This window comes from Aedes albopictus, chromosome 2 (genome assembly GCF_035046485.1).
Source record: "Aedes albopictus strain Foshan chromosome 2, AalbF5, whole genome shotgun sequence".
In the NCBI taxonomy this organism is placed as follows: Eukaryota; Metazoa; Arthropoda; class Insecta; order Diptera; family Culicidae; genus Aedes; species Aedes albopictus.
Window position 1 is genome coordinate 318,054,332 of NC_085137.1, and position 17,879 is coordinate 318,072,210.

At 42.0% G+C, this 17,879-nt stretch overlaps 1 protein-coding gene across 1 annotated transcript; it reads right to left on the minus strand.

The window, feature by feature from the left end:
• Positions 1–333: 333 nt before the first annotated feature.
• On the minus strand, positions 334–17,186 carry LOC109420800 (probable prefoldin subunit 2). Its single transcript, XM_019695244.3, has 2 exons — positions 16,825–17,186; positions 334–1,089 (listed from the first exon to the last, which is right to left on the minus strand). The coding sequence occupies exons 1-2, from the start codon at positions 16,992–16,994 to the stop codon at positions 774–776; spliced, it is 486 nt and encodes a 161-aa protein (XP_019550789.2). The 5' UTR covers positions 16,995–17,186; the 3' UTR covers positions 334–773.
• Positions 17,187–17,879: the final 693 nt, after the last annotated feature.

Below are 17,879 nucleotides of genomic sequence, written 5' to 3' on the forward strand. Positions count from 1 at the left end.
CATTTGTCAAAAGGCATTCTTATGGCATCCATACCATAAGTTATGGCATAAATTCATAAGGTATTTATTTTGATAAATTTCGTTGAGATCCCAGTACACAGGGTCAAATATTCTTGTTTGACTCGATCAAATTTTCATTACTGTAATGCTGATATTGTTTCTTGAGTTCTTTCCTTGGCAAATATTTGACTTCAGGCCTTAGTGCTCCATGTTTTCAGTATACTGAAAGATTTATGGATTACAGTAGAGGTTCAATAACTTTTTACAGTTCACTTTGCGAAAGAATGATGTGATAATCCTACGGTATAAATCAATCGCATCAAAAATAATATCTATCCTTAATAAGTAATTTATTCAAGCAACAAGTTGGTGAACAGAGAAATGATAGCGATTAGAGTAAAACTAAAATCTGCGTTAGTGCTTACCGGAGTTAAGAATCGGTCTGGAGATATGATCTAGCTTCTACGCGATTACGGATTACGCTGATAAATAATGTTTCAATAATGAATAGTTCTTGGGGTTCTGCGCTCTAATCTTTGACTTGTTTCCCTATTGGCGCCTATTGAATCATTCCAAAACGCTAGACTGGTGAGGGAAACGAATTACTTGCAATTTCTAGAAAAATACCGAAATTGTACAACCGGTGAAAAATCTACGCCCTCCATTCTCAGAACTCAGAAAGGGCACTCAATTGGGATCTCATTTTCAAGTGTCGAGCGTTAAAGACGATCTCAAGAAGATACAAACGACAGTAGGTAGAGCTAGATTTGGTCTTACAGATTTCCCACCAGCACGTTCCGAGTTCCGGAGGCGCCCGCTTTGTCGTCGGCCGTTTCCTTTTCGCTGCTGGCCGCCTGCGCCGTATCCTGGCCTCGAATTTTGATATTGTGCTCGTCCTTGAACTGGTTGATCTCCAGACCCTTTTTCGTGATCTGTTCCTTGCCGTTTTCGATCAGCTTCTCCAGCTGTTCCTTGTTCTGCACCAGCTGAGGCAGGACGATTTCCACGGTTTGATCGCAGAGGACACCTCCGATCAGCCGGAAGCACTTTCGGCCGGGTTCCACGGTTTTTAGCGTGTCGATCACAGTTCTGGCGGAAATGTGAAGAGAGGAAAGGTTCGATAATTGTTGTTAAAATGTATGTTTAGTTCTACTTATAGTTGTTTGTAAATCAATAAAATATTGGACGGAACAAATCTGGTGTGATGGTTAAAGTGTGAGTTCTTCCTTCGGAAGAGAGCCGTAGTTGCTACATCAGTATCGCCAGATCACAAGGAACCTATGATATAACTGATTGGGACTAACATCTTCAGTTTTATACATTTTATATTTTTACGCGACAATGGCTGTCGTCAAGGTGAGGAAAACGAGGGAAGTGATTGTGGTAGCTATTACAGGCAGCGGAATAAATACAAATCAGTTATCAGGAATGTATTAAATGTTTATGATGTAACAACGAAGTCAATTGTGTTTTATGTTAATGTATGGGAAAATCTCATTAAGTTTGCGTTTACTTCCTGTCAGTTCAACGCTGCATTGCTGTTGCTTTTAGATTTATAAGCTGGTGGATTCCCCAAAGGAACTCCTGGTGGACCCCCAAAGGAACTCCTGGTGGATTCCCCAAAGGAACTTCTGGTGGATTCCCCAAAGGAACTCCTGGTGGATTCCCCAAAGGTACTCCTGGTGGATTCCCGGAGGAACTCCTGATAAATTACTGGAGAAACTCCTGGTGGATTTCCGGAGGAACTTCTGGTGGATTGACGGAGGAACTCCTGGTGGATTCCCCAAAGGTACTCCTGGTGGATTCCCGGAGGAACTGCTGGTGGATTCCTGGAGGAACTCCTGGTGGATTCCTGGAGGAACTCCTGGTGGATTCCTGGAGGAACTCCTGGTGGATTTCTGGAGGAACTCTAGATGGATTCCCAGGGGAACTCCTGGTGGATTCCCGGAGGAACTCCTGATGGATTCCTGGAGGAACTCCTCTGCCCATATTCGCATAGTCGATGTAACCACCAACGTCTGCTCTGATGGGAAAACACGATTTTATAGATTTTTTCCGGATTTACATATGCACCGACTATTTGAATGAAATAATCTGTCAGTTTCGTGGATTACAGCTACAAAAAGTGAGCCGCAATGATTTTAAGATGTTTCATGTAATTTTTCCATATTTAAAACGTGTACGTCAGTTTATGCGACCATTCAGTCGTTTTGATGAATGATTACACGGATAAGTTGACGTAACAACCAGATTGCTATGACCGTTATGTTAGCTATTACGGTACCCGTTTTCTGAGCACGTGTTAGATTTTTTCCGGAATGTCCGTCTTCTTCTTCTATATGGCTCTACGTCCCCACTGAGACTTGGCCTGCCTCGCTTCAACTTAGTGTTCTTTAAGCACTTCCACAGTTATCATTTGAAGGGCTTCCTTTGCCTGCCATTGCATGCATTTGTATATTGTGAAGCAAGTGCAATGATACACCATGCCCAGGGAGTCGAAAAAAAATTCCCGACCGGAACGGGAATCGAACCCGGGTCTCCGGCTGAATGTCCGTATTCGTGCGTTAAATACATTTTTTGTTGATAAGCGGCAGACCCGACTCGAAAGAAGTTGTACTAACCGTGATTTCAGAAAAAAAAAAGCTAACACGTCACATTCTGAAAATGTGAACTATCTGATAGTGCGGTCGAGCGTACCATAAGGCGTGGGCATCGTAGTAAGATTCACAGTTGGTCGGATTTAAATCAGACTGGACCAACTGTTTTTCAATGATTATGGGAAAATGTCCTGCAAGAAATTGGGATATCAAAGCATGTGCATTATTTCTTGAAATATTATATGATTCCTTGGCTTATCTTTACCTGTCCAAAAAAATCGCCTAGTCCAATTGGACTTAACGCCGACCAGTTTTCTTATTTCGTTTAATGTGTGCAAAATACCGGAATTAACATTAATCCCCAGGCTCTGCGTTTTTAAAAAAATGTAAATACGCTTTAAAATACACCAAAAACCATTCTGGGATATACAAAACAGTCCTAAATATCAGCCAAAAATATAAAAAAATGATTTCCCACGAAACAAAAATTACAAAAATGCTAAAACTATACCCCGTCTAAAGGCGGGATTGGGTATTAGAGGGTTAATCAATCAGGTGCCACAAAAACTCACGTTTCGGGTTTCAATGAGTTTGCTTCAAGCACTTAGTAAGTAGCTGACCTGGTTTGAGGAGTTTACGTCGTTATTCAGAGGAAGCGATATAGATCTACCACAACCATCCATACAAAAAATATATCTGTTCATACATGAGGTGCTTGGATTCTATACTTAGGAGATTTAACAACCACCCATTTTAGAGTAATTTAACTGCGAACAATACTCGCCGCTAACTAGGATCACGGCATATGGCGGCGTTGCATGAACTACGAATTGTACCAAGTACATATGTAAATAAATCGATACAGTATGAACCCAATTTTGTCAGCCCCACAAACTTTTTGCTCTCATTAACTTACGGTCAAACTTTAACTAACTCAGTCATGTTCATCACTAAACTACTGCTTGAAAATCTACTTAGATATTTAAGGAGAACAAAAAATGTGTCCCCGAAACAGGCTGACAAAATCGATTAAGGTGTCATGATGCATCACTAAGCTTTCAAACGAATCATTGACTTTTTGCTTTTCAATGATTGTTTGCCTCGCGATTTTGAAGTGATAAAAAACTGTCAATTTTGCAGCAACGCAGCTGAAAAAGTATCATCGTAATCACTGCGAGTGAGCATATAGGATGATACTTTTTCATATGAATATTCGCTTTGGTGGTAGAGAATTATCACTTTGAAATTTCGACCCTCATATCCAACATGGCTGCCGACGCTGATGATGCCGTAAAAAGCCTTAACTGATGTATAATGAAGCAAATAAAACACGGCAGGCTGCGGGGGGCTGGGGACGTAGCTCGTATGCCAGAGAAATGACAAACTTATACCATATTAGCAGAGAACCAGGAAGAAGCCGTTGGCTTCGTGGTAGGGCGAGCACGTTGGCCTTTTAGGTCTTCCTCAACTGCATTTTGCGGCCCTAAGGGGCTGCAAAATCTCAGGGCGACTGGAAGCGATTTATCCAGGACTAAGACCAGTGGAAACGATTACTTCAATCAGCGTAGACTCACCATTACGAGTTGTAGGCTTTCAAGTATCAATTTGTTAAATTATTCGCATGTTGTTGTCAAAGCATCATAAATGTTTCAGTATCTACAATGCATCCATAATAAGTATTAAACATAATTGATAATATTCACTATGAAAGTTGTTGATATTGAAAATGATTCTCAGGCATCTGAAATCAAATAATTAGATATCTCAAATATAAATTATGTTTATGTCAATAAATTATCCCAATAAATTGTATTCAATCACGTTTTATGGGGAGATTTTAGTTTTCTTGTACACAGACGTCAGTATTGCGACCACATGGTGGTTACGTCAAAACGTTCTTTTCAATATACTCACATGTTTTAGAACAAACACATTTTTTAACAATTGGAGCATATGCTATACATGGTGTAGGATATGTTAAGCTAAAAAAGTGGATTTTGACCTATGTGGCGTTTACGTCACCTATGCGAATATGGGCAGTCCTGGTGGATTCCTGGTGGATTCTCGGAGGAACTCTAGATGGATTCCTGGAGGAACTCCTAGTGGATTTCCGGAGAAACTCCAGGTAGATTCCCGGAAGGAACTCCTGGTGGATTTCCGGAGGAGCTCCTGGTGGATTCCGGGAAAGAACTCCTGGTGTATTTTCGAAAGGAATTGGGTTCTTTAGGGGTATTCGGATTATTTCATAATCGGAATCTCCATCGGAAAATTAGTCGAAATCCAAAATTTCATAATTTTTAGTGGCCGGGAACTATTTTTAAAATGCATTTATAGTTTGTATGGGGAAATTTTTTTGTTCGGCAAGAAATTAAATTTGTTTTGTTTATTTAGTCATCAATACAAAGGAATTAGATCACAATAAAATCAAGTTATACTCAAAAAATTAGCTCTTTCGATTCGAATATAGCAATCAGCAATATTTCATTCACTAAACAACCCAACTCCTGGTGGATTCCCGGATGGATTTCCTGGTGGGTTCCTAGAAAAAAATCCTGGTGGATTCCCGAAGGAACTCCTAGTGGATTCTCGATTCTAGTGGATTTCCGGAGGAACTCCTGGTGGAATCTCGGAGGAACTCTAGATGGATTCCCGGAGGAACTCATGGTGGATACCTGGAGAAACTCCAGGTGGATTCCCGGATGGAACTCTTGGTGGATTCCGAGTGGAACTTCTGGTGGATTCCGGGAAGGAACTCCTGGTGGATTCTCCAAAGGAACTCTAGATGGATTCTCGGAGGAACTCCTGGTGGATTCCTGGAGGAACTCCTGGTGGATTCTCGGAGGAATTCTAGATGGATTCCCGGAGGAACTCTAGATGGATTCCTGGAGGAACTCCTAGTGGATTTCCGGAGAAACTCCAGGTAGATTTCCGGAAGGAACTCCTGGTGGATTTCCGGAGGAACTTCTTGTGGATTCCGGGAAGGAACTCCTGGTGTATTTTCGAAAGGAATTTCTGGTGAATTCCCGGATGGATTTTCTGGTGGATTCCAGGAAGGAACTGGATAGAACTGGTAAATTCCCGGGAGGAATTCCCAAAAGAAACTTTAGGTAAATTCCTCGAAAGAACTCAGTAGATTCCCTGGAGGAACTCATGGAGGATTCTCGGTAGGAATTCCTGGTGGATTTGCAAACGGAATTCCTGGAAGAATTTCTGTTCATTTTCCGGAAGGAATTTTTAATAAAGGAATCATTTCTTGTTTAATTCCCGGAGGAACTTCAAGATTTCCGGAAGGAACTTCTAATGAATTCCCAGAAGGAATTTCTTATATATTCCTGGAAAGAACTCCCCAGTGGAAACTCCTGCAGGAATTCTAAGCGAGAAAGCCAGCAGGAACTCGAAGTGAGAACTTCTGAAGGAATTCCGTCCTGGAGGAATCTCCATCGGGAACATCTGGAATCCTTGGTGGGAACTTCTGGCGAATCGTTTCTTGAGATTTCGCGGTGGAATTTGCTGGAAAAGTCCTCTGTGGAAATTCCTGGAATTATTCGCGGTGGGTATTTTTGGAAACTCCTTGATAAAGTCCCGGTGGGAACTTCTGGGGGAATCTTCAGCGGGAACTCCTGGTGGTATCCCCAGCGGGAACTCTCGGAAAAATCCCCGATGGGAGCTTCTGTTGAAATCCCGGTAGTAGTTTCTGGAGGATTTCGCGATGGGAGTTGCTGGAGGAATTTAAATTCAAATTTCTGAGGGCATCCACGGTGGATACTTTTCCGAGCGAAAACTCCTGGAGAAATTTTCAGAGGGATCTCTTGAAGGGATCCCTGGTAGGAACTACTGGAGGAATCTCCAGTGGAAACTTCTCTATTTTTAGAGGGAACTTCTGGATGAATTCTGGGTGGATGATGTCACACCGCCTAGACTTAATTCTGATTTCCTGTATAAATACGACAATCAGTTCAATCAAAATTGAGTCTAAGTGGTATGACAGGAGGTCTTGGACGAATCTGGTGGGAACCTATGGAGGAATTTCCTATGGGAGTTTCTGGAGTCAACCACGAAAGAAGGTCCTGAAAGAATCCCCGGTGAAATCCTTACTGAGTATTCCTGGAGAAATCGCCGTTAGGAGTTCCCTAGGAAGAATCCCTAGACGGAGCACCTAGAGGAATCTTCAAATGTACATCTAGGGGAAATCGAAAGAAGAAACTTTGGAGGGAACTGTCGGATCGATCGAGTAATAAACCTATAATTTCCTGATAAAAACTTACTTTATTCTTTAACCTCGCGGCCACGACGTCGCGCTGTCCGTCCGTATCTCTAACTGACTGATCTCGTCAGGAAGTGTTACCAAATCTCTGATTATGTTAATTATGTATTTCATAAAGGGCCTAGTTGGCTCCGACATCCCCCCTATTCTGAATAGTCACAAACTGCATCTGTATGATATTCGTTCAAGTATGCGGGCCTTCGTTGTGTCCTGGTTGGCCTCGTGATGTTGATCGGCTCAATATCTTCGTCGATAGCTATACTCTCGTCTTGCACTGATGGAGGGACGTCCAGTGATTCGTTGTTGGCAGCACTCGATGTTGTACTCGAAGTCTCTGGCGCTGGTGTCGAATCTCCCGGTGTTTGGCTTTGATTTGATTGATGGCTTGGCAACCGCTTCAGATGTGCTACGTTTCGATGTACTTCTCGATTTGTTTCGAATGATCGTAGTGTAGCATCTGATCCGTTTAATTCCCTTATTTCATACTCTTCCGGAGCAAACGTGGTGGACAACTTGTTTTCTTTTGTCATTCGTTTGCATACTACCACATCTCCCTCTCTCAGTTCAGATGATTTTGCTTGACGGCGTGTGTTCGTATATTCCGCATCTTTAAGTTTCCTCTCCCAATCTCGGTCGCATACAGCTTCTTGATCCGTTCGCAGAGTTTTCTCGCCGAAAGCAGGCAACTTGTCACGGAAAAGGCGTCCAAACATTAATGTTGACGGTGCGACTCCGGTTGATGCATGCGGAGTTGAATTATACATTAACAGAAACGATCGTAGATCCCACATCCAGTTATTATCCGTTTCTTGGCTTATCTTGAGGTGTTTCAAGATTGTTTTATTCGCCCTCTCCACTTCGTCGTTAGCTTGCGGCCAATAAGGTGTTGTTCTCAGCAATGTGATTCCATATTCCTCACAATATGACTTGAACTCATCGCTAATGAATTGTGGTCCGTTGTCTGACCTAATACTTTCAGGAAGCCCAAACCTACTGAATGTCTCGTGTAAGGCCTCAATAGTTCGCGCAGCTGTAATTGATCTCATGACCACCGCTTCTGTGAATCGACTATAGTAGTCAACTATGACGAACAGTGAATGCCCTGAGGGGAGAGGGCCCATAAAATCAACGGCTATATCCGTCCACGGTTTGTCTGGCATTTTTGTACGCTTCAGTGGCTCCGGAGCTCCAAGACAGGACACCAGGGTACACTCTTTACACCGTTTCACACATGATTCTACCTGTTTGTCCATCTGCGGCCACCAGACCTTCTGCCGCAGCCGTCGTTTCATCGCTGCCATTCCAGGATGAGCTTCGTGAGCCAAGGTGATAATTCGTTCTTGTAGCTTTGTGGGAATGACCAGCCGATTGCCCCTCAGTAGGACCCCTTCAGCAGAGCATAACTCATTCATGTAAGGTTTGAACTCCTTCGGAATGTTGTCACGTTGTCCCTCTTGTAACGCCTCAAGAACGGCTTGGATCGTTTCGTCGTTGCTTGAGTCGTTGGTAACCTCCTCGATCGTAACTGCCTTAGGTACTGCTTGTTCAACAATGTTTCGAATGTACCCTTCGGTCGGTTCGTCAAATGTGGCGCTCTCGGGAACACTTAATCGCGATAGAGCATCTGCAATATTGTCAGGACCCGGAACGTATTCTACTTTGAATGTGTACGCTTGCAGTCTGAGGACCCACCGTTCAATGCGAGCACAGGGTTTCGATCTGGGATTGAAGAGGAACTTGAGGGCTTTACAGTCGGTAACCAACGTAAACTGTATGCCCAAGAGGTACAAGTAGAATCTTTCAACGCCCCACACTAGCGATAGGGCCTCCCGTTCCGTTTGAAAATATTTTTTCTCTAGCTCAGTCAGGGCTTTGCTGGCATAGGCAATAACCCTGCTCGTGCCTTGTGCGTCTTCTTGCAAAAGTACAGCTCCGAGCCCGGTTGGGCTGGCATCGGTAATTAGCTTTGTGTTATCCTGTGGGTTGAAAAATCCCAGATGATGGATTTTACATATTTCATCCTTAATCTTTTGAAAAGCGGAAGACTTTTCGGATGTCCAGTTGAATTGGACTTTGGAGCGAAGTAGCTCTCTAAGGGGATCTGTCAGTGAAGCCAAGTTTGGAACAAATCTTCCCACGTAGCAAATCAAACCAAGAAAACTCCTTAGCTCAGATAAATTGCGAGGTTCTCGAAAATTTTGGATGGCCGCTATTCTGCTTTCCGTTGGTTTAACACCCTGGACTGATAGCTGATGACCCAGCACCTCTAAGCACTCTACACCATACACACATTTCTTCTCGTTCAGAAGAATATTGTATTCGGAAAATCTCTGAAGAACTGCCGCCAATCTACGATCATGTTCTTCAATGGAAGAACCGTGCACGATAGCATCGTCTAAGTAAACAATTACGCCATCTAAACCCGCGACAATAGACTCCATCACCTTTTGGAAAAGTTCCGGGGCACAACTTACTCCAAACATGAGCCGTTTGTACCTAAATGATAAAAGTTTAAATATACATATAAGGAACCCGATATACTGACCGAATAAGAGTAATTCGGAACATTTTTTTATTTGATTAATTAGTCTACCTGAAAAGGCCCTGTTTTTTTTTATAAACGTGGTGATTGGTCGCGATCGTTCTGATATCTCGACCTGATGGTAGGCGTCTTTGATATCTATTTTCGAGAATCGCACAGCTCCACTAACGGATCCCAGCAGCTCATCTACGAGCGGTAGCGGATGCGTTTCGCGAAGAACCGCTTGGTTGGCTCTGCGCATATCAATGCACAACCGAATTTCCCCGGAATCTTTCATAACAGGGACCACTGGTGATATCCAAGGAGATGGCCCTGGTGCTGGTTCAATGATGTCCATTTCCAACAGACACCGTAGTTTTTCCTCAATCTTTGGTTCCAAGGCGATTGGAGGTCTTCGATATGCTTGCTGTACTGGCTGAACATCTTGATCGATTGGTATCTCGATCACCACTCCCCGGATTTTTGGAAAAGTTTTTGGGTTGGTTTCAACAGCATCGACATCAAATCCCACCTTAAGCACGTTCAGTGCTTTTGCCGTGTGGTCTCCCAGTAAACAACGTTGACCACCCTCGACTACATAAAACTTCGCAACCGCCTTGTTTTCCCCTGCTTCTACCTCTGCGCTGAAGGTCCCGGCAATTTTCATCGGTTGCTTACTAGCATAACCGATGAGCGACCGATCGGTGTTTGTAGTCATGTCCATTGCATTTACGTTGGCCTGTTTTAATTGTTCCCACACCTCTTTAGTGATGATATTTGCATCTGATCCAGAATCGATCGTCATAGGTACTTGAACTCCACCAACTTTGAATGTGAATACGTTTCCGCCCATAGCATAGAAAACGTAGTCTTTCGATTGTTCTTTCTCGCTTTCTTCGACTACCGCACGGATCCGCTTAGCCTTAGGGTACGATGTTGGGTTATCTAATCGTCGCTTTAGCCCGCCGTTACTGTAGCATCTCTTTGCCCAGTGTCCGATTTTACCGCAAATGGCACATTTCGTTTGCTTGGCTGGACAATCGCTGCTTCCATGTACGTGTCCGCGACGGCCGCATCCGTAACAGGTGAACCGGTTAGTTTGGTAATTCCTGGGTTGAATGAAGGGTTGACGTTTGCTTGGTGGAAAATCACTTCGATATGGCCGATGCGACACTGCATACACATCCTGTTCCTGGCGTACAGCAGGCCGGCTAAGCTTTCTCGACTGTTGATGTGACTCGGCTATACTAGTGCCCAACCAAATAACTTCTTCCAACGGCCGATCTTTCTGCAACAGTTTCGTTCGTAGCTCTTCTGAATTGCATCCTTGGGCAATTTGGTCGGCCATGAGTTCGTCAACGACCTCCGGGTGATAATTGCACCTTGCAATTTGTTTTCGCATTCTCATGACGAAGTCCGTAAATCTCTCCCCCTGGTGTTGTTTTATTTGGTGGAACAGATGCCTTTCATACGTCTTGCGGCGGAAAGGCTCGAAATATTTATCGAGGCAATTGATCGCTACGTCATAAAAAGGTGGATCGATTGTAACGTGGGGCACCTGGCTAACTCCCGGAAGGTGACGAAGTAGTTCTTGCAACCCTGGTCCACCAAGGTATGCCAGCTGTGCTCGTTTGTCTGATTGCTTCTCTACGCCGTGTGCCAAAAAGAATGATTCCAGGTCTAATTTCCAAGTTTCCCACTCGGTCGGCAATCGACTTGTCTCGATGGTAACATCAAAGGGCTTTATTCTGCTGTGCAACGCCATCCTGTAAAATCATTAGTTTTGTTTTTTTTTTTTTTACCCTAAAACGCTGAATACAAGTTGTTCATATGCCTCAAATAATGTTGATGTGCATTCTCCAGTGATATCATATACGTTTATAATAATTGCTGTAGTAACCGATTATACCAAATAATAACAGATTTAAATAAACCACACAAAATACCTCAACCATTCATCGTTCAAAAGGTGATTCACTGCGTTTTGTCGTGCATACATTTACCAGAAAATAATAAAAGGTTTGACTTACCTGAGCTGCTTATACAACCTTGCATAGCTCGTTAGGTAACGAACTTCATTGATGGCCCAACACCAAGAAATCCTCAACAGGTCACTCTGCAATCTTTCAAAACATTATTCACATTTTTTTAATATTTCCACTACTTCTAGTTGTGTACAACTGTTTTTTTCTGGTACATAACCTTATCTCCCGTGTTTAGACTAACAAACAATAACATCTTATCTTTTCACTGGTACAAAACCAATACTTTTTTCCCTTTGGTGCACAACCACTTTTTTTACGATTGCATTGGCAACCCTTCTTCAGCACCCAACATGTTGTTGTAAACCAACAAGGGATTCACCATGTACATACATATGTACTACATACATAACGAATCATCTACAGTAGCATTGGTACAAAACCATTCCTCCGCACACATCACACTGAACAATCATAACACCTTTCAATATGGTAACCAACACACTCTCGCTTCCATTCTTTTTTTTTTCACCGCGGCGAGCTTCTCTGAGTGATACAAACCAACTCTCTCTCTCTTATTCAGAAACACATTCGAAGACATTGATGCCATTTCAGTCGTATTCATCACTTTCGGTTTTCCAGCCCTTAACTTTCTACCACTACCACATTGAAAATCTTCCCATTTCGCACCTGTTGAATTTTCCTCCACCACTAACGCTCGCTGTATTCCCAATGATTTGTTTCTTTTTTTTTTTCCCTCATGGAACATATCCATTTTATTGGTACAAAACCACGCAGAGAATCTTTTCACATCTGTAGTGTTCAACTTCAACTGGCGCTCCAACACGGTAATCGCTTTCTAACACAAATCAACACCCATGCATTATTCCTTTTCTTCTCGAGCCATATTCGCTATCCATTCGCAAGGTCGGCAGTTTTTTTCTTCCACACTACTTACCCAATGAGAGTATATTACAGGTGGGGAAGAAGAAGAGTTGGCTATGTATTAGTAAGCAAAGAAAAATGTAAACACAAATAGTGACGTCACTATTTGACACGCGTTCTTATGGGAGCTCGCTTTGCTTGTAGTAGTGACATGTTTTGCACCAGACACGGATCTCACACACACGAAGTATGGTCTTCCCCACCTCTATTAGACTCTCATTGCTACTTACCCCCACTGAGAATGCACATCAATGATATTTACCGCTGTTACACCACTACATTTGAGGCACATAAATATTTTCTCTTTTCTTTCACTCACTTACTCTCGCAGATCGGCTCGTCGCGCTACGGGAAAATTTTCACTGCCAATTCAAAATGGCCGCTTTTTTTTCAGCCGATGCTGGACGCTATCGCTAAATACGCATTCGCACGGCTTGACAATATCTCCTGAAAATAACATTTTTCCACCAAGAAACACAAAACTATCACTGTTCAAGAATTAGTTTTATCCCGTCGTCGCCAAATGTCGGATCGATCGAGTAATAAACCTATAATTTCCTGATAAAAACTTACTTTATTCTTTAACCTCGCGGCCACGACGTCGCGCTGTCCGTCCGTATCCAGCGGGGTAGCGCGGACGTCAACCACGAATAGATGTGCCGTAGTCCACATAAATTTGACATGTTTGGGAAATTGACACTTTTGGGCACTCTGACAGATCTGGGATGAGTACGACATTTGCGAATTAGTCATTACCATAAGTTATTACTTAAGTAAAACGTGTAAAACTAGCAAAAGGTTACCAAAATTTTGGCGTGCAATCGTTCGAAATTACACGACAACGCGGAGATAGCAAATAAATCAGTAAGAAATTGTGTAATGCATCAATTTTCAACACAAACCATTTTGAACGTGTTTTTGTTGTGAGCTACGGGGATTCTGCCTTTTGCTGGCCCCCTGTCCGTATCTCTAACTGACTGATCTCGTCAGGAAGTGTTGCCAAATCTCTGATTATGTTAATTATGTATTTCATAAAGGGCCTAGTTGGCTCCGACAGGAACCTGCAAGGAACTTACTCTTATGGGTTTCCAACAAGGAACCCCTTTCCGAAATTTGCTGAAAGATATGACTTTCTAGCAAACAAAAAAACTTTTGAAGAATCTCTAGAAAAAAAAAAAACTGGAGGTATCTTCTTGGGAATCTTGGAAGGAAACTTCTGAGGAAGAACTTTTCGGCAGCAGTTTCTTTCGGGGAATTCTGTAGCAGTTCTATCTTCTGGCAATTTCTTCCACCACCAATAAACAACGAAATCCTCCAACAATTCATTCTGGGGAAGCGTCTTGCATTCCTTGCCAGGGTATCAGGCAGAGATTCATTCTGGGGAATCCTCTAGCAATTTAATTTCCAACAGCATCTCCCGGGAATCGTTCCATCCTGAATTAGCTGACAATTTCTGCCGCCACAATGCTTCTTCCGAGAAGTCATCCTGCAGTTTATGCCGCAGATTTCTTCCGCAATTACTTCGGGGAAATCCCCCAACCATTCGTCACGAGGAATTCTCCAGTACATATATCCTTTCAGGGAATCCAGGATTTTTCACAAAATACACAAAATATTAACATCCGCCGCAACGTCCTGAATAAATTTGCTGTCTGTTATTGTTTACACTGAAATAGACCAACCAATTTAGAACAACCGGTGCGTTCGCGAGCAGTTTGGTCTATTTTCTTTGGTCTATTCAATTTGGAACGGTCCAAAACACTAAGTTGAAGCGAGGCAGGCTAAGTCCCAGTGGGGACGTCGAGCCATAAAGAAGAAGATGATGATGTGGTCACGTGTTGTGAAAACTAGGAAGAAGATAAACGGCTTTTTCAATCGGTTTCTATTATTATTAATATTTGTTCAAGACACTACTACTCCTGTGGCAAACGTGTCCGGCAAACGTATTCACTACTAATTTACATTTAGGGTACTGATTGATTTACATTGCATTAAGGTCTGTATCCGCAATAATCCGGACACAGAAACACGGCTGTAACTCTGCAATGGATCGATAAAATTGGCCAAAATTTTCAGAGTTTCCTCTTTGGTGTATGTTTATTTTTTGAGCAAAATTTGATGAAGATCGGTGCGATACTTTTAATTATAGCTCAAAAACAAAAAGAGGCACATTCAAGCATTTTGTACAATCATGACCAATTTTCATCTGCATGGCTGATGGTTCTTTTCCACTGCAGTCCAAAGTACAGTTAGGATAATGATGAAATTTCGTGAGCAGTTATGATATACATTCATACTTCGTCGGTGTTCATACTTTTTCTTGCCAAATTTCATCAATTTTGATCAACTGGTTGGATAGCTATCACTGCTGATGTGGGTGAGTGTTTGCGAATATTTTCCGTATTTTTCATATGCTATATATGCCTATTCATAACTATCGAATACCTCTGCCAATTTTTATGAAATTTTCACAAAAAATAGGTCATCATGTATATTAGAGTGGGTCAACGTTGTATGGAGAAACTTTAAATTTGACCGCGTCAACCCGGAACAAAGCTTTTTTGACTCCTTTTTGCGTCCAAAACAACTGTGCAAAATTTGGGAGCGATTGGTTGCGTCCCCGTATTCCGCATTGTGATTGAAATTTGTATGGATGTTAGTATGGGAAAACGTACTTTTTTGCATTTTACTCATAAGTTGAATTCTTTTGCCTAATACCGTTTAACTAATGACGTTAAAGTATAGCCTAGGATATACCGAAAAACTTTGCCGAAGACCGCAAAGTGATCCGACGCTTGTGAAAAAAGTTATTCGCTTGGTAACTTAGGCCAAAAACTGAGATTTTATTATTGATGTTATTCCTTTACATGTTAAATGATAAGCACCACCAGGCAATCTGTGCGTTATAACTTTTTTCACAAGTGTCGGATCACTTTGCGGTCTTCGGCAAAGTTTTTCGGCATATCCTAGGCTATGCTTCAACGTCATTAGTTAGATAGTTTTAGACGAAAAATTTCAATTTATGAGAAAAATGCAAAAAAGCACGTTTTCCCATACTAAATTCCATACAAACTTTAATCGCAAAGCGGAATACGGGGACGCAACCAATCGCTCCCAAATTCTGCACAGTTGTTTTGGACGCTAAAAGGAATCGAAAAAGCATTGTTCCAAAAAATCGACTTTGTTGACCCAGTCTAATGTATATATTATGTTCGCAAAATTTCATGATTATTGGAATAGTACTTTCAACAATACAATCGGAACAATAAGAGGTGCTCACTAATTGCTGTCGAAAGGGCTAAAACCACGGTTATTCCCAATACGTGTTTTGACTATAAAATTGTTGATAGTGCATCGATTTGTTTTTGAAGTTTTGCCGATGCAGTAGATGTATATTGAAAGTGAAAGGTTTGTGCTCAAAGTTTCAAAAGTTACAGCGCTGACATGCTAAACCAGGTGTTGTACAACATTCATTTGCACACGTTTTACTGTTACATTGCTACAACAAAAAGAACAGCACCGATTTACATCAAATTTTGCTCAAATAATAAACATACACCAAAGAGTTTTTAGTGAAAATTTTGGCCAATTTTAAATATCGATCCATTGCAGAGTTACAGCCATGTTGCTGTGTCCGGATTATTGCGGATACAGACCTTATTTGGAATTAAATTTGAATTATAAACGTTGTCTTTAAGGAATTTCAAAGTTTTTGTTTCTCCTTATGCATCAAATACTAAGATTTCACCAAAAGATCCGTTAGTACCACAACTTGTTCGTTGTCCGGTTTAGCCTCTACAATCTATTAAAATATTTTGAACCGTAAGCTGAGCCCTCAATAGTTACACACAGGCGGAAGCTTCTTGCTGATTATATACGAATGGGTTAGACAAGAGTGTCCTATTCAGGCCCTTGTCAGAATCCGTTGTTTTGAGGCACATTTACGATCCGTTTATTTAATAGACAATGATTCTATTTTCCGTAACTGCAATTCGTTCTCTCATGTTGACCAGATATTCCGCTATATTATGGCCTTTCGGTGTCGGGATATCGAGTTTTTGCTTGTTGCGAACTTGTTTGGCCAGTGCGTCTGCTCGTTCATTTCCGTTGATACCACAGTGACCTGGGATCCAGCAAAAGGTGATGTTCTGTTCCGTTGTCTACTGCCTGCATCCATGAATATCTCGACCAACATTCATGGATGGCGTCTAGACAACTAGCGGAAGGCTACGGGTTCTACATTGGCATTTCCTCCCCGAAATTGATAAGTTCTAGCACCAGCCTTCCTCAAGGAATTTGTTTTGAAGTGAGTACACAGGAGTACCTATATTATCTGAGCTTCCGCCTCTAAATAGTTATAGCCATCGAGTAAAAACCCCAAAAATGGAATCAAAACACTTTGAACTTGAAAGTGCATTTGAGGTTATGCGTTGAAAAAGTATTCCAATTTGCCAGGAAACGGAAAGCAGGAAGACGATCACTCAACCAAATCCGGAATTTTCCACCCCAACTTACTTGTGTTCCTTGAGGTCCATCTCCAGCGTGTTGAGATTGTTGATCAAATTCCTCTGTTGATTTCGCAGCTGCTGAAACTCGGCATAGATTTCCTCCTGTGATTTTTTGTCCTTTGGTTTTCCTCCGCTGGTACTGCTGCTGGTTGTTATCTGTTGCGTGGTGGCGGCCATCGTTTCGGAAGGTTCTACAACGGTTTCGAATCACAGCTAACTGGGCAAGTCGGAAGTGGGTCTGGCACGCACTTTGCGGGTGGATAATCCGAGAAAGAAACTGAAAATTTTCGACTCCAACCAACCGGGAGGGAATGAAATCACAAGTGCACCCTCTTTTGTGGTGTTTTCGGTGTGCGGTGTACGGATGAGAAAAAATGAGAAAACGTCAAACTGTTGCTCACTTTTGACGTTTCGTTTTTGTGGTTCGTTTTGCTCAAATCGAGGGGATCAACTTTGTCATTTCTGCATTTGAATCTGGTACTTCCCACAATTTCTCTCTGAAGTTTCTCTCATTTTCCCGAACCACGCATCGTTTTCACGGCGTGTGTATGGGAAAGGTTTATAACAAAAAATTGGGCATCGCCAAATTTTTCGCTATTCAAAAATAGAGACTTCCAGCTTTCATTTGCACGGTCCCTCAAAAAAATCCACCGAGGGATCTCGAACAACTTTTTCAGAATACTGTTTTTCCCCATACAAAATGAACGGTTCCAAATTAATCCCTATTTCTACTTAACAAACATACCCAATTTTTGTATGAAAAAGTTCCCCCGATGGAATATTTCGATGTTGGGCTTGAATGAAAGCTAGTAGCGTCAACTTTCACGTAACGTAAAAATTAGCGATGCCTATTTTTTTGTAATAAATTTCTTATACCAGACACACCGTGTTTTTCCAGCCGCGAGAGCAGCAGCAGACCAACGTATCTAAATACCCAAGGTAAGAGATTCCCGCAAATGTCAAAAATGAGACTCACCAACACATCTGCGTTAGTTATGAAAAGTTGGTGTTTTTACACTAAAATGTCATTATTTCAGCAAAGTTTGTGAAGTTTTAGTAGTT